The sequence below is a fragment of the Anguilla anguilla genome, chromosome 2, assembly GCF_013347855.1.
Source record: "Anguilla anguilla isolate fAngAng1 chromosome 2, fAngAng1.pri, whole genome shotgun sequence".
In the NCBI taxonomy this organism is placed as follows: domain Eukaryota; kingdom Metazoa; phylum Chordata; class Actinopteri; order Anguilliformes; family Anguillidae; genus Anguilla; species Anguilla anguilla.
The window spans coordinates 3,843,670-3,867,210 of record NC_049202.1 but is presented as its reverse complement, the minus strand read 5'-3'; the positions used below and the strand labels follow the sequence as shown (position 1 = coordinate 3,867,210).

The window sequence follows — 23,541 nt, the reverse complement described above, 5'->3', positions numbered from 1 at the left end:
GTGGAGATCAGAAAAGCTTAAAAAAGGGGGCAGATGGTGCAACCTGCTACATTGTAACAGTGTTTGTTCTAAGTGCAACTGTTTAACCCTTTGAAGAGCAGAGTTTTTTTGGAGTGTTTTTTTCTTTCTTAAAAATTCTAAGCCAGTGTTCTAGAACTCCACTTCCTTCAAATGCCAGTGGTGATTGTGACATCAGCATTAGGATGTTAAAAGACATTCCAATCATACTGTATATTTGCGATCTTACACCTTAAACAGTTCATATTTATGCATACTTACGCACTGAATGAACCGCATTATGCACTTTATTGCGGGCCTTTTATACTCTAGTTGGGATGGTCTGGGTGCACCTGTGACAGTAGCACCTTACAGCAGAGGCCTAACACTAGTGCTGACGTCTTTCCTCAACGATCCTGGTCCTCCTCTTTCCTGAAGCGGAAACTTCCGGAGGAAGCCAGACAGCCGTCCGGCTCCATCACTCGCTCATTAAGCAGAGCGGCGGTCGACAAGGCTGAAAAAAAAAAAAATGGGGGAGCTGCTGCCACAAAAGCTACCCCCCTCATCGAGGCTTCGCCTCATTGGTCGAGACGGACGTCTCAGCCAGAGTCATTTCCCGGGTCCTTTGCACCAACGCGGCCGGGAGTTTAGGGTCCCCGCAAATCAGACGCTGCGACCGGCTTATGATGTCATCGTCGCTATGGCTACGGTGCCAACTCGGGGTGACGGGAGCCGGCGCACAAAAAAGCGCAAACTCACACGAGTCAGGCGCCTCGTCGTTCCCCTCCGCCCCGCGTCCCTGGACACCGCCGGGGGGCCTGGCGGCCTCTTTGTTTCAGGAAGCTTGCGTTACATTGCAGCATCTCCACAAAGTAAATAAGAGTCTTTCTTCTGTCTGAGAGCTCTGAGACAGAGCAGCCTTTCATGCGCACGGCTCGCTACTTCCTTTATGACTATTTTGGGTCTGCAGTCATCAAAGACGCTCACGGAGGGATAAAATGACATCTCCATCATAGTGGAACGCTCTTCTTCTGGGTTTTACGTGCCTTAAAGCTGACTGAATGGAGCATTCGGTCCTTGTAAGTGCTACGTATGAAATGTATCCCAAAAGCTGATGAAATCATTTTAAATGTCACAGTAAACGCATTTGGGTTTTATATTTTTTTTTAAAAACTATTAAGATTTCTCAAATAGGAAATGTAATTTTTCTTCTTTTAAAAAAAAAAGTCATTTCAAATACAAATACTAAAAAACAAAACCCGTTAAGGTGTAAGATCACAAATGCGTGATTAGAACGCTCTTAACTGAACATTCTAATGCTGATGTCACAATCACTGCTAGTAACTGAAAGCAAAGGAGTTCTAGAACACTAGAACACTGGTATTTTGAAAAAAAGAAGAAAACAAAAACACTGCAAAAAAAAAAACCTGCTCTAGAAAAGGGTTAATGATCTGTACCAGGTCTGGATGGATTTTATGAATAAATTAAATATTTAAGTTCTGCTGGCTCTGGTCCCAGTCTGGGTTGGGTTAGGCCAAAAATCGCTTTATTAATTTTCTGGGGGCGAGCTTATGGCAGTCAGCGCACTGCTATTTCACATCCAGCCACTCAGATATTTCGGAAATCTGCAACATCAATAATTCATGCGGCTTGAAAAGCATGCAGCATCCATTGTAAATGCGGGAGTTGGCATTTATCAAGCGGTGAGTCCTTCCAGGAAAAACAACTCACCATTAGCACGTAATGGGCCATAAAAAAAAACTGACCACCAAGACGGGCAACGCAGTGCGCATACCAGAAGGGGCAACGTTAATGTCCATGAGCGCAGGACACTAACAAACCCACGGGGGCAAGAGAACCTGTAAATACGCTGCAGCGGATGCACCCGATTTCAAGCGTGGGTTTAAAACGCTGCTGCACGCAGTCTCATTTGCGAGAGAAACAGGAGTGAAGAATGACGTGTATACAGCGGCGAATTACATTTTGAAAGCCAGCTGTTTCAGCTCCGCTGCGTTTTTTTTCTTTCTCTTTTTTTATCTTTTCATATTTTAATGAGCCAATCAGCTCGCCAGCTCATTCTGTGCCTCGTGATCGCGTCGTGGAGCGAGGAGCGGACTCATTTCGCCGTCAGAGTCAGTTTGATTACACACACACACACACACACACACACACACACACACACACACACACACACACACACACACACACACACACACACGCGCGCGGCGAGCTGTTTGGGATTCCCTTCTTTCTCCCGTAACGACGGCAACAACTAGAACCCATGCAGCTACAGCTTCGGCACGGTTTCCACGGGGACCACCGGGGAGCACGCCACCCCCTCACGCACAGGGTTACACTCTGGCGATGTGCTTTGCATCAGGCTTAAAGAAGGACCCTGAAAACCTCACTCATTCACACTGTGACCAGCTACCATGCCAAGGGTTCCACTAGCACAGGGGTCTCACAGGATTTCACTCCAACCCTAACGAAGCTACACCTCATTCAACAGCTAGAGCAGGGCTGCCCAACCCTGTTCCTGGAGATCCACCATCCTGTAGGTTTTCACTCCAACCCTGACAAAGCACACACGCCTCATTCAACAGCTAGAGATCTCACTGAGCTGCTGAGCAGCAGGGTCAGGTGTGCCAAATTAGGGTTGAAATGAAAGCCCAGCAGGATGGCAGATCTCCAGGAGCAGGGTTGGTTTCCACCGCACTAACAGGAAATAACGATAGAAAGGAGGGGGAAGTTCGGATTTTTACAAAACAGCCATCTTCTCCCCCTGTCCCTCCCTCCCTTTTTCCTTCCCCCCTCTCGATTATAGTTCTCCAGAACCGTTTTTTTTTGTTACGTGGGGACGGTCGGGCATAATGACAGGGGAACGCCACGTGGCAGTAAGGCAGCTGCTTCCTGTGCGAATGTCATCCCTGAACGCTGTCGTTACGCGAGGGCGCGGCAGAGCGAACAGACGCCTCCACGCCAAAGGGCTCGGTCCCTGGGCAACGCCGCACCGCCCCCAGCACGGTTCATTACCGCAGAGTGCTTCCTGGTTCCTGGCCTCAAACCCGTACGCGCGTTAGCGCATTGCAAGCGTAGCCTTTTTTTTCCCGGAAACAGAACGCACCGCAACGCGTCGCAGCTCAAACCGTTTCCGAGTTTAATTTACTGGAGCGCACGGACAAATGTTTACGGGAGAGGTACCGCACATCCGTGTTTCGCAAAACACAAATTATTATGAGTGTGTTTGTTTTCCCAGGACCTGATTACCAGCATGATTTGAATAAGCCTGTCTCTCTCCCGCCTAAGGGAGCGTCTAAAAAAGCCATGCATCTTGCTTACAGTACAATTCCAATTAGCCAAGCCACACACACACACACACACATGCAGGAATGCTGTATCAGAGCTCAGGGCAAGTAAAGACCTGCAAAAGCCCTTTGTTTATGTTTCCTGTGCTATGTTTTCCTGGACTGCTTTCTTTTCTAACTCTTGCTTTCACTTCCAAAAACAGTTTTTGGAGCGTTTTTTTTTTTTGCGGATATTAATGACATGGCAGACGGGTGCTGAGTTTGCCCGTGGCATTAAATCGTCCTGTGAGCACGCTTTCAGAACAGGTGCCCCCACAGAAAGAAAGAAGAAGAAGAAGAAGAAGAAGAAGAAAAAAAGGATGCCCAGGGAATCAGAGAAGGCATTAATCATCAACTTCACACTTCTCATGCTTTTCATGCACGTACCCTGGGAACCCTGCAAGGGTTGAATTCTTATGAATCTGTAAACACGGGCTGCTGATGGGTCTTACACATTCTCAAAGAGCTGTGGTTCGCGCCCCCGGGCACCCAGCTCTTCGGGCCGGGGTGCGCTGAGTTCGGCCGGGGGTGGAGGGGCGGGGAGACGGGGGGGGGGGGGATGCTTAATGCCCCGGCACCCCGCACTTTTCGTGCCGCTAGGCAGTTGAAACAGTTCTGTTGCCCTTGACAAGGGCATCTGCCAAAGGAAGGAATTACCATTCCCCACGCATGGCTAACAAACAGAGAACTGTAATCGGGCTGAACGGAACTTGGTTGGGGTTAAATGGCAGTTGGCACCGTTGATTTGTAATAGATTGTGACGATGATGAAGATGATGCTGGCCATACTATCAGTGTAACCTATGGCCCGGCATCTTTGTCCCACCGTTCTGTTTAAGGACATGAGGCAGAGGTAAAGGGATGGAGATTCAAAAAGGCTAACTCTCCCTAACAAATGAAAACTTTTTTTTCTGGCCACTGGCCTTAGCTAACAGATGGAAAAGGTACTGAACCGGCCAGCAAAAATGGCTGCCAAAGGGGTATATGCCAAGAGAACAAGTCGTCAATAATTTTACTTTTATATTAGATTTCGATAATGTCATTTGTTCCTAGCTTTTCTGTAAAAATATGCTTAATCTGCAGTGAAAAATCGCTGTCCCTCTTGAGGGTGCATCTGTCTTACTTAAGGTGACATCATAGGTGAACAAAACAGAACCTTTAATTTGAAATCGTTCAACAGCAACTGTGACAACAGAATGCGGTTGGCTGTGAACATTCTCGCTGAACACGCATTAGGCATGCGATTGGCTGTTTTTTAAAATAATTGTTATCAAACACAAATATAAAAACATATACAGCCAAGCAGATATCCAATGCAACTCTCATCTCATTCTCACAAAAATGCCAGCGTAGCATTATAACCATAATTCTTCACATACCTTGACAGAGTTTTTTTGTTTATTACATTTAGGCGTGCGGGTTAGCTGCATACCCTGCTGCATTGTGCTGTTGATGCAACACGTAGCGCCGGGGCTAACAGACGTCCACGCGCGCGTGTGTGGTGTGAAAGATCCACAGGGACCGGGGGGGGGGGGGGAGCGCTAGCAGCGAACCCCGCCTCTGAAGATGCTACACCCGCTACGGTTCTACCACCCGCTGTGTTTTCACTCGTTTTTTTTTTGTTCTTTTTTTTTTTGGTCGTGTGTTCTCCTCCGCGACCATCAAAGGGTGCTCACGAGGGAGCCCGCCGCAGTCATCATAAAGTGTGGGATCACGACCGAGTGGCCTGTTTTTGAGCGGTCATACATACGCCCGAGCCGTGCGGAGGGGGGGCAAGGGGGTAGTGGTGAATATGGGGGGGGGGGATGGTGGCAAGGGAGGGGGGGGTGGTGGTGAATACGAGGGGGGGGGGAGGGGGCAGAAGGCGGGTGGGGGGGTGGTGGCGAATATGGGAGGGGGGAAGGTGGCAAGGGGGGGGGGGGGCGGTGGCGAATATGGGGGGGGCAGAAGGGGGGTGGGGGGGCGGTGGCGAATATGGGGGTGGGGCAGAAGGGGGGTGGTGGGGGCGGTGGCGAATACATATCCTCTCACCCCACTGACTGACTGACTGATGCAAGCGCGTGGGCATGCTCTCCTGTCTCTAATTCATGCTGAATAAATAAAGTTGATAAAAATAGAACTTTCGCCAGCATTTGGAGGAGAAAAAAAAAATAAAAAAATAAATAAATAGAAATAATGAAATAATCCGCCCACACACGGCAGCACTTTCCCCGGTTGAGCCTTTGCGTTCTCTTATCTGGAGCTGTGCTTTTTCATTTCTTTGTGTTCTCCTATTGGCTGGAGGCGTCAGCTGACAATGGTCAAGAGTTTGCCGGTGTGTGCACAGCAATTAAACACGCGAGATATTCTGTGTTTAATAACAACGGGGAGAAAATGTTTTTTTTTTTTTTTGTTTTTTTACGAAAAGAAAAAAAATGCAATGCAAATCAGAGTCAGAGAGGCAGCTGTTGGCCTACTTTTCAGGGTCTGCATGCATATGGAATATTGCATATCTATTCAGCAATGAATTTAAAGCACGCTATTACTGCTGAAAGTATATATAGAACTGTATATGAGCCATTGTGTTAGCCTGCTGCCTTGGTGTTAGCGACAAACTGCAGTATTGTATAATCTAATCTCAACAAAAATATTTTTTAAGGTAAACAGAGCCAAGTTACTCAAATCCAAAAAACTGCCCACTCTGATGGTCTCTGGGCTCCAGCCCCCCCCCCCCCCCCACTCACTAACCCACCGCTGGAAAAGTTCACCAGCCGTTGATCTTCATTGTAACATTTCACGTTACTGCAACGGTCAGCCCTTTTTTCTTGTGGGTTTTTTTTTTTACGTGATGAAATGAAGAAATTAAGGAAGACAACTCTGGAAAAGGGAGGTCAAAAGCAATCGATAGCGAGCGCCCGGCTGACGTTCGTCACCGTGAAAGACATTCTCCTAATAGTGACAATAGAATACAGTCTCGTTCGCCCTTGTTTTTCTCAAAGGTCACACGGCAATGGCCTCCCCTCCCGCTCCCCCCTCCCCGCCCCCACCGAACAGGAAAGTAGGGTTTGCCCCCAAAGGGAGAGCAGGACTGGAACATGGCAGATTTCTAAGCACAGCTGGGGGAGGTTTTCGGAGAGCTTCTAGTTTCCTAAAGTCCTCGTGTTTGAGCCTGTTCCACTGACCCATCTGTGAGGATGAATTACAAACGCTGTGCCACGAAAACCAAGAATAACAGCTCCCCCCCCCCCCCCCCCGCAAAAATAAATGGACAGAAATGCAAGAAAATGGATTTACAAAATCGGCACACAGCAAACAGAGAATCAAGGATAATGGTATCGGCTTTCACATCCCAGATCTGACTGATAGTGCAAGGAGAGGATTTTTTCCCCTGAAAGTAATATGATCCAGACAAGCAGGCCAAGTTAAAAGCACTTGATGTGGTAGAGAAAGAAAAAAAACAGAATCACAAATTACTGGTTTATACACAAGCTAAGTGGCTACAGTTTCAGTACAAGGACTAGAGCGGGGGAATGGGGTGGGGTGGGGGGTGGGGGGCACTCGTCCAAATTGTACAGGGGAGTGTGTGTGTGTGTGGGGGGGGGGGGGGGGGGATTTGAAGACACCTGGTGGGTAAAGAGGTTATTTTCCCAGACCAGAATCAGACAGGACCTGCCCCCCCCCCCAGGTAAAGAGATTATTTTCCCAGACCAGAATCAGATATGACCCCCCCACCCCACCTCCCTAAATTAGGCTTGAATACAAGTTGATTGACAGAGCTAACCTCCAATCAAGCGGCTCAGTGAATGCTGGAGGACCTGCCCCCCCACCCCCCTCCCCCCCTCCCTTTCTGCATGGCTGTCAGGGTTTTTAAGGGGGGGGGGTTGGCTGACAGCGTGCGACGCGCTAAAACGCAGCATCGCTACGCTACCCCTTTTTTTCCCCGGCACGTCCTTTCACATCCACGCCCCTGCATCACGCAGAGAGCTGAAATCCCATCTCGTTCCGCGGCTCGCTCTAAAAATAACTGCAGGAAACACTGCAACCTGAGCTTGGCGGGCGGGAAAGAAAAAAAAGAAAGAAAGAAAGAAAAAAAGATGAAGAAGAAAAAAATAAATAAATAAATAACCGTGGCAAGTTCCTCGATCTCCTCCTCGCCCTGTTGAGGAAAATGGCAGTTCATGAGGGAAGACGGGCAGGTGCTGTTCACGCATTCCTGCAAAAAAAAAAAAAAACCTGCGACTCAGAGAAAAAAACCTAAGAAATAATCACGGTGGTATGATATCGATCACAGTCTTTTATAGAATGATTACAATTCTTTGGTGTGTTAAATTGTAGGAAACACTACAACTGAAATGGTAAGATGAGGTAATTCATCTTTTCCAGCTTAGCAGTACAAAGCTACGAAAGCAAGAATAAACACCCACTATAAAAACTGAAAAAATGATGTGGAAATTGTTAAGTGGACCATTTAGTGCAGTTTATACTTTTCCAATACAATAAAAATACCGCCTTCAATCTTAACTGAAATTTTCATTACCACATTAAAGACAAACTCTCCCAAAGCTCTGCCTCATTGACGGGGAAGCCCCGCCCCCTCAGGAAGCCCCTCCCAACCAGTTAGCCCCACCCCCTTCTTCTCCACACCGATTTTCATAAGTGCTTTCCAGTTTAACGGCCCACCCATTCGCCCGCTATTGTTTACATATTCCTCCCACAGCTTTGCCTCATCTTTAACACGCTCAATATCTCTGCTTCTGACAGTCTGTCTGCGGCCCTGACAACAGTGTTCTGTCAACACTTGTTCGGGTTATCAACAAGCCCCTTCCACCAGCCACCCCCCCACCCCCCCTCCCCACCCCCTCACTCCGCACCCCCCACAGCCTCCACCATCACGACTGCCTCTATTCAGACAAACAAATTAATAAATTTGCGAAAGCAAACTGCTTCCCCCGCTGCGATACACCCCCGATTATTTTTCTCGAGCTTTTTGTTTTTTTTCTCTCCACCTCTTGTTTTGCCCGTGCCCCTGACCCAGCCCTCTTCGCTGCTGACGTCGGTAGTGCACCGTTGCCAAAGAGAAACTCTGGGGAAAAAAAAAAGGATGGAACAGATGCTCTTCCATGCGACCAGGAGAGCGTGAACTCCAGGGCGGTTCTCTAAAAGACAGGTAAAATTCCCCCGAAATCCCAGAATCCCCCCACACTGCTGGGCAGCCCCACCTGAGAACAGTTACTCAAATAACGGTTTTTAACAACCTACAAACTGCTATTCCCTTTGATTAAACATGTACACATGTACTGAGACAGGATCTCTACACAACACGTCCACAAAAGAAGGAAGAAAAAAAAACAGTCGCAGTTCACTTGAGATTGTGCCTTCAGTTTTCACAGCTCGACTAAACTCCGCTGCTACAATGGACCAGCTGATCTGCACCCTGATTGTTCGTCCTACAGTAATCCATTTGCGTTTCCATTTCAGTCACAACAGTGAAGTTTACACCCACTATTATGCAACTCAGGAGTGCACCATCGGAATGAAATGGAGCTTCCGCATGCTTGTCGTTAATGCAAGACGGGCTCCAGACTCATAATTCACAGAGGTGAAAATAACGTGACAATGCCATTAGCCGCTACCTGGTTTTATTCTCTTTCCTGAAGACTCCTCACTATATTTCCCCTGTTAAGATGTACGGTGTGATACCGTATCAAACACTCTTTGGAGACAGTAGAACAGAATTTTGCCCCGTTAGATGTAGGAAATGTTTGCGAGAAAAATTAAATATATCCTTCTGATCTAAAAGTATTTGAGTTAGACTCAATGATCAGTAAATCCAGATTCATTATCTGCTTGAATTAAATTATCTGGAATTGAACAGTGGCGGTACAGTGGTGCGGTGGGTCGGACTTTCGCCTCACAGCAAGAAGGTCTCGGGTTCGAACGTTCTCCCCGTGTCCACGTGGGTTTTACTCTGGGGTACTCCAGTATCCTCCCACAGTCCAAAGACATGCAGGTTAGGTTAATTGGACAGTCTAAATTGCTCCCAGGTATGAGTGTGTGAGTGAATGGCGTGTGTGTGCCCTGTGATGGATTGGCGACCGGTCCAGGGTGTATTACTGCCTCTCGCCCAATGCATGCTGGGATAGTCTCCAGCACCTCCTACGACCCTGACCAGGAATAAGCGGGCATAGAATCTAGATGATGGATGGAGTTGAACAATCTCCACCAAAAACAGTGTAGGAATGCATAGTCTCTATTGAGCCAGTCAACAATAGAGAAAGTAGAGAAACTGTGTTCACAGTGTCATGAAGAACCATCTGCTGGAAAATGCTTTCACAGTGTTGTGAAAAACCATCTGCTGCTGCCACCTCCATACGTGACCTCAACAGTTTAACAGACTTCCCTGGTTTTTACTACAGATACCAGACAACGTGTACGCAGCCACACGTGTGAGCGCACGAAAATGCGAGCAGTGTAACGTGAACAACAGCCATCTTAATTCCTCTACCACCTTTCCTCCGTTCATACCATCACACAAAGAGCAGCACTGTTCGACCCAAAGTAGACGTTCTTCAGATGAACTCGGCAAAACAATTCAATTTAACTACAAATGCAGTGTGTGCATGCACAAGTGTAACCAAAATGTGAAAAAATACATTAAAAAACACACAAAGACCGAGAATTCTTAAAAGAAAAATTATGAATAATAACTTTCTGTCTGAACCTTCTGTAGTAAGCAATGTAAACTACCGAATATAATAGAAAATAGGATTCTCTGTGCGCTCCTTCTGATTTTTTCTGTTCAATTTAATTAAATTTATTGTTATTATTTGCAATACAAACCCAATATTCGATGACATAACTGACATGTGGATTACTAGCAAAACTGGACAGAATTATCTCACACCTTAGTGTGAACCAGGTCAGGCTCAGTACCACTCAAATGAGACGAAGAGTCATCCATTAAAGGAGGATAAAGCTGTTAGATAATGCCACACTTCCCTGCTAAAAGGAGACATAGCCGGAAGACATGAAAAATGACCATACCCCCGACAACCACACTCAAGCCAAACACTTCACAACTGCACCCTGTGGCCCTATACCACAGCTGTTAAATCCATCAATAATGCACCGGGTGGCAGGTTTTCAAGTTCTGGTTAAAACGAGGCAAACGTGTGACATCACGTCACCAGACACCGCAGGGTATTCCTCCGTGCCTAAATATCTTATATATATATATATCCAGCAGGGTGAGAAAGTGGCGTGTTTTTTTATTTGCTGCTCCAGCACGCCACCTCTAAGTCACCTCCCTGTCCACCAGGGGCTCTGATACATCAGCATTTATCTGAACGTGGGGGTGGAGGTACGGGGGGGGGGGGGGGGGGGGGGGGGGGGAACTGGGTGCGGGGGCAGGTCCCCCCTCTCCACGCTCCCAGTATTGAGGTCAAAGAGCCCCTGCATATTTAATCGGGGAGGCAGGGGGCCGTGTGTCCCTGTCGCTGCCCGCTGCAGAAACCTCCGCAGTCATCCATGCATATGCATGTGCGCATTTACATGCTATCGCCGGGAAGCCGCCGCAGCTTCCTGCAAATCCTGGAGCGAGGAGTCTGTTCCTGAAACTCACGGCCATAAGAAGAGGGGGTGTTCCAAAAGATCCCTAAAGAAACTGTGTCTTTTTGAGGTGTCGATACAGCCGTGCTCCGTGCGAGTCCGCAGCAAAAGAGCAACGGCAGGCGCAGAGCTAACGTGCTAACGTGCTAAGTTATTGAGCGAATGCTGCACCGTTCCTTCACCTCTCAGCCGCACGCTGACGATCAGCATGATGTTACTCCCCATGCAAATGACCTACATGACGACTGGCTTGCCACGCTGTAGAAGAACTACAACAGCTGCGGAGCTAATGTGCTATGATGTGGATCGAACGGCGCAACATTCAACTCAGGTACAGAAGCGGATACTCCACCAGGTTAACCATTTGAAAAGCAGGTCTTTTGGAATGTTTTTTTATTCTTTAGTCAGTGTTCTAGAACTCTGTTTCTTTCGGTCACCGGTAGTGACTGTTCCATCAGCATCAGAATGTTCCAGTTAAGAACACTGTAATCATGTATGTGATCTTGTGCCTTTTAAGGGTTAAAGCAAAAGCGTTTCCTGAATGCCTGGCCAACGGCCGGTTCCCTGCGGACGCTGAATTCAATACCGAAACCAATCCGCCTGCACTTCCAGGGAGAGACCGAGACCCAGGCTTGTAAGACAGGAGGATGTAAGCCGAAGCCGGGCCTAACCTATAATGGAGACAGAAACCGAGATGGTCTCAGGAGAAAAAAAAAGAAAGTTTCAGTGAAAGATAAGAGACCCCTTTGTTATTCACACATGCTGTATGAAGGCTATTTTTCTTCAGAGCCAGTCAGAAAGAAGGAGATGACAAGTTGGACATGAAGACTTGAATAAGGCATTTCAGCGGATCTGACACTCAGTGAGAATAGACCACACGTCGTCATTCCTTCCCATTGAGAATTTTGCCTCAACATTTTATATTTTCAGCACTTTCAGGGATTACCGTGGTTAAAGATGGCAACCACCATTTCCTCTGTTACTTTGAAAAGAAGAATCCTTGATTTTCACTCCAGGTCTTCGTTCAGAAACAATATAAAAATTCATCAATGACATCTGCATAACAGTGCCCCAAATAAGAATTTTGATATCTCGCTGTTTTTTTCCACCCCAGTCCCCCCTGAGAAAAAATATTCAAATACAATCCGACCAGCAATAGCTTACACCACCCAAAGGACAGACCCACATCAAGACATTTCTGAGAAATATTCATGCGCTGCTGCTTCTTAAAGATTGATACTGAGAACCCCCAAAGGATTCTGGGATTTCGTAGGTACTCCTTCACACTCTGCATTAATTTCTTCAGAATGGATTCAGCGTTGGGCTCCAGTCCAAGTGTAGGGAGTTCATCTATATGGGCTAGTCTGAGAATGAAAGCAGTGGTAACTGTCTCTAACCACCCTGTTCTTGGTAAGTTTAGCCGGCTGGTTTAGCTAGTTAACGTTTATGCACTGTCTGTGTAAAAATTGGTTGAGCCTCATGACAACTCTGGTTATTTTATCAAGCTAGTTAGCTTAAGTGTTGATGGCAATGACAACAAAAACCAAATTTATAATAACAATAATAATAAGTTGTTAATAACAGTGTTTTGATCGTTAACTGATCGTGTTTTTTCTCCCCTAAATATAATTTAAAACAAATGAAATTAGACATACAAACCCTCTCTATTTTTTTATCATTTTTAACTGTACTACACTGTGCAATTTTGTATTTTATGCTATCGGAAAGTTTATGACTGCAGCCTCTTGGCCAGAGCCCCCAATGGGATTCACCTGGACGCATAAAATAAAAGAATAAAACGACCAAGGTTTTCTCCATCTACAGAACAAGCCCACTGCAGACTCAGTATATAATTGCACACAACATAATTCCAATAGACACCCATTCAATCACAATTAGAGCAGTGCGGTTAGAGGATAATTGCAGCTAAACATTACTGGAATCCATTCCCCTTTTCACATCCGTTTCAGTCTTTTCCCAAAGCAACTCCAGTGACTCACTGGGAAGAGGAGAGGAGACAACCATTCCACACCCTCAGCATCATTAAAAAGGTAGACTTCAGGTCACCTCCTTACAACTGTGGGAGGAATGTTGTTTTTTTTTTGGCCCTCATCCTCTCCCTGAACGTAGCCCGGAGATTAATGAAGGCCCGATTCACGAGGAAGACGCTTGGGAAACAAGGTTTTCGCCGCGTCCGCTGCTTCCTGACACAACGCAACGATAATCCATCCTAATTTGACGCCTTTAACGGGTTAAACCTCATTCGCGTCTCGCGTGAAATCATTTTCGAGCGTTCTGTTTTTCTCGTTTCCTCTCAAGGCCGGCCGTTAAGCGTACGATAGAATCGGGAGAAAGGGGGAACGGCGCGGCCTGAGCAGCCTATGGAATTACGAACGTCCAACTGTCAGTTTCAAAGCCTCAAATGTTGCCAGCATCAGCACTGGCTTTCACTCATTCCCTGTGTAAACCAGGCATGGCCCAATCTGAGCAGCATAAAAGCTGCTTCTGTTATACAGCATGACAGGGGTGCAAAACAAGCACCGATCTGTTTCAAGATTTTTTGTGCCAATTTCTGCTCTTAGTTATTTAATTAGCTGGATCATATCTTGCTCTGGGTTTGAATCCCGGCCTGGGACTTTCTGTGTGGAGTTTGCATGTTCTCCCCGTGTCCACGTGGGTTTCCTCTGGGTACTCCAGTATCCTCCACACACTCCAAAGGCATGCAGCCTAGATTAATTGGAGACTCTAAATTGCCCCTAGGTATAAGTGTGTGAGTAGGTGCCCTGCAATAGATTGGCAGCCTGTCCAGGGCATATTCCTGCCTCTCACGCCAATGCATGCTGGGATAGGCTCCAGCACTCCCTGTAACCCTAGACAGAAATAAGCGGGTATAGATAATGGATGGTTGGATATCTTCTTCTGACATTTGTATAAACAACACCTACAGCCGCAGGCTGCAAGTGCATCCTAAAGATTTTACCGTGCTCAAGTACAGGAGTGAACCGGCGTGGTTTATAGAGCTGTCAGAACACTGAAACTAAGGTAATCGGTAGGAAAAACAAACCAGCCTGCACACCTGGCTTCCAGGACTGGAGTTATGCACCCGTGCCACAGATTAATTCCATGTCCACACCATTCAGGCTGACTGGTGGTGCAAACAGCTGCACCGGCCAAAGGCAAAAGACACACTCGGCCGAATATGTATTCTTTTAATCCCTTACTATTAATTACGTAATTACTAAAGCTAAACTCAGACTGCTGAAAATCGGATGAACAAATTAGAGTTAAGTATGTCCGCAGAAGTACAAAGCACAAGCTGCACACAAAAAGGGGCTTTCACGCCAACGCTGAGCGGTTTTTGCCACCGAACGAGTGGTGACCTGATTTCGGCGAGTCGCGGGGTGCTTTAACATTTCACATCGTTAGCTGGCTAATCGGGCCGAGCTCCGGCCGAATTCGCCGGGTACGCCGCCGTCGCGGCTCAAAGTACGTCGCTTAATAAGATGAGCCGGATAATCAGAGCCTTCGTCGCGAGCCAGTTAGCTGAAACTGTGCAGGGGTGACACAGCTCAGGAGGTAAGACCGATTGTCTGGCAGTCGGAGGGTTGCCGGTTCAAACCCCGCCCTGGGCATGTCGAAGTGTCCTTGAGCAAGACACCTAACCCCTAACTGCTCTGGTGAATGAGAGGCATCAATTGTAAAGCGCTTTGGATAAAAGCGCTATATAAATGCAGTCCATTTACCATTTACCAACTGTTCAGCAACATTCACCCGGTGACATCATTTCACAGCTAGTTATTACCTATTGCTTCTGCTCAAAATGAAATGATCAAGGTTCATGGCTGATGTGGCATGTGGAGGACACATCCCTCGTAGAAATGGCCCGTAAACATGCTACTGTTTAAAGTAGCAAGCTATTCTCTGGGGGTTCCCAAAATATTTTATTGGAACGGACCTTAACGACGAACACCCTGTGGGTAAAGCCCCCAGCCTCCCCAACTTCATAAAAGGGGTTTGACCCAAATTAAATTTGGTGGCATCGAAGAAAAATATACATGATACATAATATTAACTGCTTTAACTTGCCATGACTTTCATAGGATGATAACAAATGTTAAGGCCAGGTATGCTAGCTAGATAGACGTGTTAACAAGCCAGGTTACAAACAGACACTAGCAAATACCAGAGAATTTAAAGCATGCTTATAAAACAAATTACTTGCCAGGAGATGGACTCTTTGACAACATGACAGAAAATGGTACCTCTACACCAGAACACAGCATCCTTCAGTATAGCATTTGTACATCACTACACAAAATGTTTACGTTTACGATCCCCACTTACGTTCATGAGCGCTAGACGGCATTGATGCGGAAATAACAACATCCTGCACTCAGACCGCTCACCCGGGAGCAGAATATTAATCCTCGCCATATTAGATCTCGCTTTTTTAAAATTTTCTTTGTGGACGAGTACAGTGAATGACACAAGGAGGGTCACAGCCATGGCCCAAATTGGCAAACGTGCATAGATCCCATGCAACGCTCTGGGCATAAATGATTGATTTACACTGATGTGATATTCGACCAATAAGTCAATGGGCAACATGGAACGTGTATGTAAAGTCTGCATTGTTCTATAGGATTTTCTAAAATGGGAGAGCCAACTGCTGCCATCTCAGAGCTTGTTAAGAATTTCTTTGTTGTTAATCATGCCTTGTCATGAGTGGGGGAAAAAAAATATTCCGTGCAAGTCTGCACTGATCCTAAGGTTTTTGATTCTCGTAAGTAGGACTCTGACTGAGGGTCAGGCCGACTCAAGCCCAGTCACAAGATCTCTTTAGGAGAGGGAAAAAAAAACCTGAAACCGGCATTCCAGCTAGCTGCTAATGGAGCAGCGGTTTTATTCCCTTCCAGTGAAATGCGCTCCATCTCCAGATCAAAGTCACCGCAGCTCAGAAACAGTGCCCACGTCATCGCGTCGGCTGGGGAGGCAGGAGAAAAGAAAAGGAGAAAACGTGAACCATGAAACCCGAAAAGGGTTCTGGACTCTGCTCCTGCCCATAAAAATGCCTTTTCATTTCTTAACAGAGCTTTTTCTCTCTCTCTCTCTCTCTGTGATTGACAGGCTGCGATTGACTGACTGATTGATGGCGTTTTCATCACACAGTGCCAGAGAGAGAAAAAGAGAGAGAGAGCGAGAGAGAGAGAGAGAGAGAGAGAGAGAGAGAGCGAGCCCCTCTTAAAATATGCAAAATAGGCGAGCGATCGGCCTGGATGCTATTTTTAGGCTGCGAGAATCAAAGGGGGTCGTGTTTTTTTTTTTTTTCAAGGTCACCCCAGTGCAGAGGAGTGGAGATGTGATTCCGTCTGGCCGCGGGGCGTCCGTGGGCTGAGGAGGAGCGGCGTGGAGCGGGATTTCTGCCCCGAAACGTCCCCCCGCCAAGCAGCACTTCTGCTGAGCCATTTTCACCCGGAAGTGTTATAACTCTGCCACACGACCCACGGCCCGCGCTGGAGGCGTCTGAAAAGGCCGCTGCCTCACCATCGTTCCCGCTGAAGTTAGCGCGCCGCCGCCGCGCTTCCGCGCAAGCCCCGGCGCTATCCCACGATGCTTTGCTCTTTCTTTCCCCCATTCTTTTTTCCCCCCTGCTTGTCAGGAGGGCTTAAGCCAACATGCCGAACATGTGATCACCAAAGCCGGGAAAAAAAACGCGACTTACCACTCAGAGGGTTTTCCTCGGTCCAGCGAAACGTCGCTCGGTGAAGTGACGGCCGAGGCTTACATCGAATGACCACAACATTTCGCCGGGACTCTGGTTTCGTTTTTGAATTTTTCCTCACAATCTCAAAGGAGGCTCCCTCCCATCAATAGAGATCACACGCTTCATCAATTCCAGTAATGATCCTCTCTTTAGAGTCACAGAGCAACACGATCAGACAACAGATCCCCTCCGGTCCTACTTCATAATCGTAATTTAGGATATGCAACTGCCACATTTTCCAGACAGTCGACAAGCATCTTGAAATCTGGTTTCCTTGTTTCAAATAAGCAACCTAGAGGCCTTTAAAACGCCCTCCGTTCGACACGCTCCTCGTCCACACCTGGAAGGACGCTAACAAACTCAGGATTTTAAAGCCACGCTTTTTATGCCCGGGTTATTGGGCCTGGGAGACTTGGCCGCCTGTGCTCTGGAGCCGCATCGCACCGGACCGAGCGCTCTGAAACTGAAATAAAATTTTATAAAAAGCCACGAGCGGTCATGCTACTTTAAAAGCCACCAACGTTTGCGTTCGAGACCAACATCACAGCTTTGTCCTTGATTTAGGCCTCAAAGAGGAGGCTCCAGATAAGAGCTTTAAGCAGCAAGGGTCGAGGCTCGTACTGACTTACATTCGCCAGGAAAATAAAGGGCACTTTGGGTTGTGACACCGCCATTATAAACACGTTTACTCGCACTACATTTATCAGAGAAACAAGAAATCTGTTTGCTGCGCGGGTTCAGTGGCATTCTGAATGGGTCCATGGCCACAAGCTTTTCCCAGCAACGGCAACAACAACAACAACAAAATCCAATAATTCCATCGAAACCTCTTACGGGATAATCAAGCAGGTAAAACACAGCATTTATCAGCAAATGGTCTTAAAATCCCCTGGTGAGATATATTAGTGTCTGACTGGTGGGTGAAGGGCATTACACACATGAACAGGGCGTCAGCAGTCACTGGAGTCTGCTCTACCTCTGTTTGTGTATTCACCGTTCGGTGTTCCTGTCGCGACTACTTCTCTCCACGTATCCGTCTGCTGGCTAACTGCTTTTTCATAGATAAAAGACACAGCAAGCCCCTAAGAGTGTGGTCCCGTCCACAAACCTGCCTGAACAGCACGGCCGAACGTTTTTCACACCCGGAACTCCGACCGCTACTCAGTTTTGAACCATAAAATTCAACAACAAAAAAAAATTAAAGAAAACAGTCGGATATTTGCAGCACAGAACTCACGGAAAACACTGGAAATAAAAATGAAACGCAGCTGGTCGATAAACGTGTGCCTCTTTTAGAGGCCGACCCCATAAATTTCATCAAGTCTGATTGGCGGCTTTACACGTTCATATCAGTAAGAGGTGGGCGGAGCACTGCTGGGCACCCACAGCTCCTATTGGACAGTTCCCCTTTGTTTCATAAAACAAAAATGAGCACCAGGCCCCAAGGCTCGTTTCACTAGAAACTGAAGATCGCATGACAACGAGAGGCCATTGTCCCACACACACACACACACACTCACACACACACACACACACACACACACACACACACACACACACACACACACACACGTTCAGGTGCGGTTTGGCGTTACAGGCCCAATTCTAAAGAAGTATCTGTACCACTTTACATTACAGTGGCATTTTGACAGTTCAATTACACTCAGTGCAATATTTGAGCATTACACTTGCCGCGTGGAAAACCCTGAGCGCCGACTGTTATTACACACACCGTAGCCGCTTGCATTCTGGTATCATAATTGCCGTCGCAGTAATGTAAAGCGAGACAAAGTTAGATATTAATCATACTCATGGCTATTTCTCTTCTAACAGTCTCACAAGGCCTCACTTTCAGAAATGAAAAAAGCTTTAAAAACTCCCAAAGTCAACCATTTTTTTTTGGGGGGGGGGGGTGTGGATTAGCTCTAATTTAAAAACACCACTGTTTTCACTCTTTTGCCAGGGAAGGCAGGGCCAGAAGTTCCCCTCCTGGAGTATGTCCTGTGGCTCCAGTCAACTCAACCACTCAGCAGTTCTTCTCCAGGAAAATCATTACCCATCACCTTAGGGGAAGAGAGCACACGCCCCGGCTGATACCGTGATATTTTTTTCATTTTTCCCGGCATCGCAAGGATTCCGCAAAAAACTCCGCATGACAGAGCCCTGCAGAAACTGGCCCGCGGAATAATTTAACAGCCCGAGCACAGGGAACCTCCTTAGCGCAGCTTGCAGGTCTAACGTGCAGGAGGAGGAAATGAGAACTCCCAAAATCTCGTTCCAATCCTCTTTCCCTGCCTCCAATAACACAGGGAACTGGGCTACAAAATCAATTACATGGCGAAACATTTAAAAGCGATAAGAAGCCTGTGAAATGAGGTCTTTTTTTCCTCTTCTCGCTGCTAATTCTCAGTAATGGATCTTAATGGCACGGCCACATTGATTTCTGTCCTTAACGTTGTGTCACCTTTAAATTACACCGGATCTGTGCGCCGATTTCTCTCGCCGATGCGTTTTAAATGCTTTTCGAAGCTGAAGAGCCTAGCAAAAGAGCAAATGGCATCAGTGAGCTGTGTGTGTGTGAGTGTGTGTGTGTGTGTGAGTGTGTGTGTGTGTGTATGTGTGTGTGTGTGAGTGTGTAAGTGTGTGAGTGTGTGTGTGTGAGAGTGTGCGTGTGTGTGTGAGTGTATGTGAGTGTGTGTGTGTATGTGAGTGTATGTGAGTGTGTGTGAGTGTGTGTGTGTGTGAGTGTATGTGTGTGTGTGTGTGTGTGAGTGTGTGTGAGTGTGTGTGTGTGTGTGCGTGTGTCAGTGTGTGTCAGTGTGTGTGAGTGTGTGTGTGTGTGCGTGTGAGTGTGTGTGTGCGTGTGTCAGCGTGTGTCCGTGTGTGTGAGTGTGTGTGTGTGTGAGTGTGTGTGTGTGTGTGTGTAAGCTGAGCCACCTGCAGAGACCTCTGACCAACAGCTAAGGACCTGCCGTTCCCACAGGAAGAGAGAGACGAATCGCAGCCCGGTCAGCCCCAAATCTCGAACCCCTATGCCGCAAAGGCCACACCCACCGCGAAAGGCCACACCCACCGTTCATGCCGTTGTAGAGGCTCCTGTGATGCGGCGACAGCTCGTCTCCCACGGGCCTCCTCTGCGGGGCCTCCCTGCCGGGGCTGCCGAACTTGACGTGCTCCCCGCCGCCGGGCCCGTACTGGTGCCTGAGGGGCTCGGGGCTGCCCAGCCCCACCCGGCCCTTCTGGTGGTGGTCGGGCGTCCCGGGCAGGGACTGCTTGGGCTCGGGGCTGCCGCAGGCGCTCCCCAACCCGCCGCCCCGGTGTTTGGGGTAGTGCTCGGGGCTGCCGGGGCAGGAGCCCAGGAGGAGCTTGTGGGGGGGCCTCTGCTCGGGGCTGCGGCGGCCGAGGCCCTTGCCCAGCTTCTCGGGGCTGTGGCCGCGCAGCGAGCGGTGGTCGGGGCTGGACACGGAGCCGCAGCGGGGGCGGGACGGCGGCGGGATGGTGAAGGGGTAGTCCAGGCTGGTGCTCCGGAGCCGGCCCGGGTGCTCGGGGCAGGGGCCCTCCCCGCACAGCCCGGGGCCGCCGGCCCCGCGGGGCCCCCGCTGCAGGTGGTCGGGGAGCTGCTGCTTGTGGTGCAGGTGGTCGGGGCTGTCCGTGCTCCCGGCGCTGGAGGTGCTGCTCCCGTCCCCGACGTCCCGCAGGAGCCCCGCCCCGGGGACCAGCAGGCTGCTCTGGCTGTCGATGGAGCTTCGGCAGCCCCCCGCCCCGCCCCCCGCCAGCCCGCCGGACCCCCTCTCCTCGTCCAGCATCAGGCACAGCTCCTTCAGCTCCAGGTTCTCCTTCAGCACCTCCTCCTGGCGCGCCTCCAGCTCCTTCAGCCGCTGCAGGTAGAGCGTCACCTCCTTGCGCATAATGCCGGCGCTGTAGCGGCCCAGCCGCTGCCACTCCCGCGACACCCGCTTGCCCTTCTGCCGGTCGTCGTCCAGGAAACAGCACAGGTCGCGCAGCTCCTGGTTGTCCTCCTGCAGCTTCTGGTTCACGTCCTGAGTCGGAGGGGAAGGAGACGGGCGCGCGGTGAGCGCTGACGTTTCGGAGGAGAGGCGTTAACCTCGCCCTACCGTGTCGCGCGGCGACTGTTCGCCTGAACACCTGTCATTTGTGGCGGACAGAAAATACCGACTCGGACTAACCCATCGCTCTTTTAAATGTTAATTACAGAAAGACGGAAAATACACAGCAGCAATAAGATCAAAAACACTCTGTGTTGGTAATCTGTGGTAATTTCTGTGTATGTAAGTTCAAGTGACTGTAAGTGACGGGTATTGACTATGACTAGTACTGATGGAGGTCAGAGTGTGTGCATGTGTGTGTGTGTGTGTGTGTGTGTGCATGTGTGTGTGCACGTGTGTATGTGTATGTGTAGGTGAGTGCATATGAGTTCATGTGCATGTCTGAGTACATGTGTGTGTGCATGCAGTATGTATGCCTGTGTGCATGTATGTGTGTCTGTGAGACACTCAGCACATGCCAGGTCATATCTTTCATCTGAAATTTGATAATTTGCTATGACATTGAATGCTTTAGTCAGCCTGCGGCTTGGATTTGCTCCATGTTTAACTTGCTCTGGGCCAGCCTATGGACCTGCTGTCTCAGGCTGTCTAATTAGCCGAAAAAGTATTGGCCAAAAAGTACCAATGTGTCAGAGATCCAACATGCCTCATTCTACCCCAAGTATCTCCTTCTGTAATGAATCAGGTTTAAAACCCTGGGTCCTTAATTCACCTCTGTTGAGAAGCAAAGTCTGCAAGGAACTGTTAGCGCTTTCGCTAATTCTTCACTCATCATTTAGCCATTCAGCTGTCAGTAAAGCTTGGCAAAGAAGGCAGGGTTTGGTTTGAAAATCTGTCTTCCTGTGGCCTTGATGGATTTTTTTTAAAAAACGACGCAGAATGTATTGCTAAGTCATCGTGGGGGTCAGTGATTCACTGCTTCAGCTGGCTGCACACCACAGACGCTGCGGGTGGGACGTTGTGGGCGAGTCTGGGGGTATATAATCACGAGCTCTATGGCCCAACCCTATATTCAGCATTCTAGGATATCATTAGCAAAACACGGTTAAGGTCTTCAGTGTTAATTTAACTCTAGCTGAGTTTATATGAGTCAAAGTAAGATAGAATGAACTCTGCCGACGTCAGATATACTCTGGGTTTGTTTAACAGTGAACATTTTATTGTGTGGCAGACAGCCTTATGTTCAGTGACATGGCAAACATTATATTATATTATTATACTACCAATTTACCCTCAGCTTGAGATTTACTGACGTAACCAATAATAGGTTAAATAGTGTGCAGATGGCAACCTTCCTATGAACTGAACCTACAACGTCCTGGTTAGAAGTTCTGTTGCTTAGAAACGTTTGACAAATGCTACAACCTAAACTTTTCTCTTTGTGTGTGTGTGTGTGTAGGAGCTAGTAGGTATAAGCCGGTCTTGGATCAAGTCATATTTACAGCCAAGATTTGACACAGCGTACAGGCTTTATTGTTTTCCTTGACGCATAATTTATTATTTATTCGGCTTCTCTTTACAAGTTAGCTCATATGTGATGCATGCAAAACCATGCATAATTCATAAAATGCAAAATATTGTTCAAGACACGCATATGCACACACTTTCAAATGACGTCAGCATTACATTGTCTCGGATGAATCGGTCCCTCTGATGAACTTTAAAATAACGCGAGGCAAAGCGCAATTGTGCGGTGGTTTTGCGCGTTCGACAGTTGTACGCTAGAAAAAGCAGACTGAAGTTGCCGTGGATACCTTTTTTTTTTTTTGGGTTCACACCCATTACCTTGCAGACGTGTTCCTTACCTTTAGCCCTCTGATCTCGTTCAGGTGGAGCTGGAGGCTGCGGTTCACCTCGCGGATCAAATTCCCGTGTTCCAAAATTATACTCATCTTGTCAGCTTCCGCCCTTCGGAGTCTCCGCACAAGGTCCTCCTTGCTCCACTTCAACAGATCCTCGTCCGACAGCTTGGAGATGTCCTCCGCCGGACTTTCGGCGCTCTTGGACATCGTCAGCTGAACCAGAGACTGTGGCGGCGTAGCCTTCTCCATGCGTATAATTCCAATTCGGGCAAAAGTACTGACATAAAATGTTTTAAATCAAGGCACCAAACCTCAGCATCCGCACCTGACCAAGTCGTTGTGCAAGAATAAAATTGTGCAATTTAACGTTATTGTACAGTTGGTTTTTCCTCGAAATCCATTTTTGCTCCCGTTATTTAGAAATAGGGAAAATCCAGTGCAACAGCTTATACGAAATGAAAGGCAAAATAAAGATCTCCAGTCGTTCCAAAAGGGAGCAGGTATATTGCCCTTGCAAGTTAGTGACTTCTATTTCATTTTCCTAGCCTACCGGGTCTGCGTGCAGCCGGTAGTAGAGAGACCCTCACTGACTCGCGGGCAGCTGACGTGCATACCTCCCGCCTCGTGCACAGGCTCTCCTGAGAGCGCGCTTCGCCAGTGCATTGGGGTGAGTAGAGCATTGGCTGCAACGCACGAGAGAGGGAGAGAGCGTGACTGCAGCGACTGAGAAGCGTAGCCCGCGGTGGGATAACGCAGTCTCTCTCTCTCTCTCTCTCTCTCTCTCTCTCTATCTCCCCTCTCTCCCTATCCCTCCCTCCCCGGCAGTTCCACTCGCTGCTGGAATGAGCAAGGAATGAGTTGATGCCCATCGCCATCTGCAGGACTAAAATGCAGTTTTCCCCCTCCTGTTACGTTACAGCTGACAGGTGTGTCGCCCTGGCTTCACGCATGACAGCAAGAAGATGCGGTTCAATAGCAATA

At 48.1% G+C, this 23,541-nt stretch overlaps 1 protein-coding gene across 1 annotated transcript in view; it reads right to left on the bottom strand.

Annotated features, from left to right (window-relative positions):
* LOC118219841 (coiled-coil domain-containing protein 85A-like) overlaps positions 1-23,296 on the bottom strand; it is a 28,748-nt gene extending 5,452 nt beyond the window's left edge. The window contains exons 1-2 of the mRNA XM_035403299.1: positions 22,564-23,296; positions 19,765-20,731 (exon numbers count right to left, since the gene is read on the bottom strand). Coding sequence (XP_035259190.1) covers positions 19,765-20,731; positions 22,564-22,809 — 1,213 coding nt within the window. The 5' untranslated portion in view covers positions 22,810-23,296. The remainder of the gene's footprint in view (positions 1-19,764; positions 20,732-22,563) is intronic.
* Between the last annotated feature and the right edge of the window lie 245 nt (positions 23,297-23,541).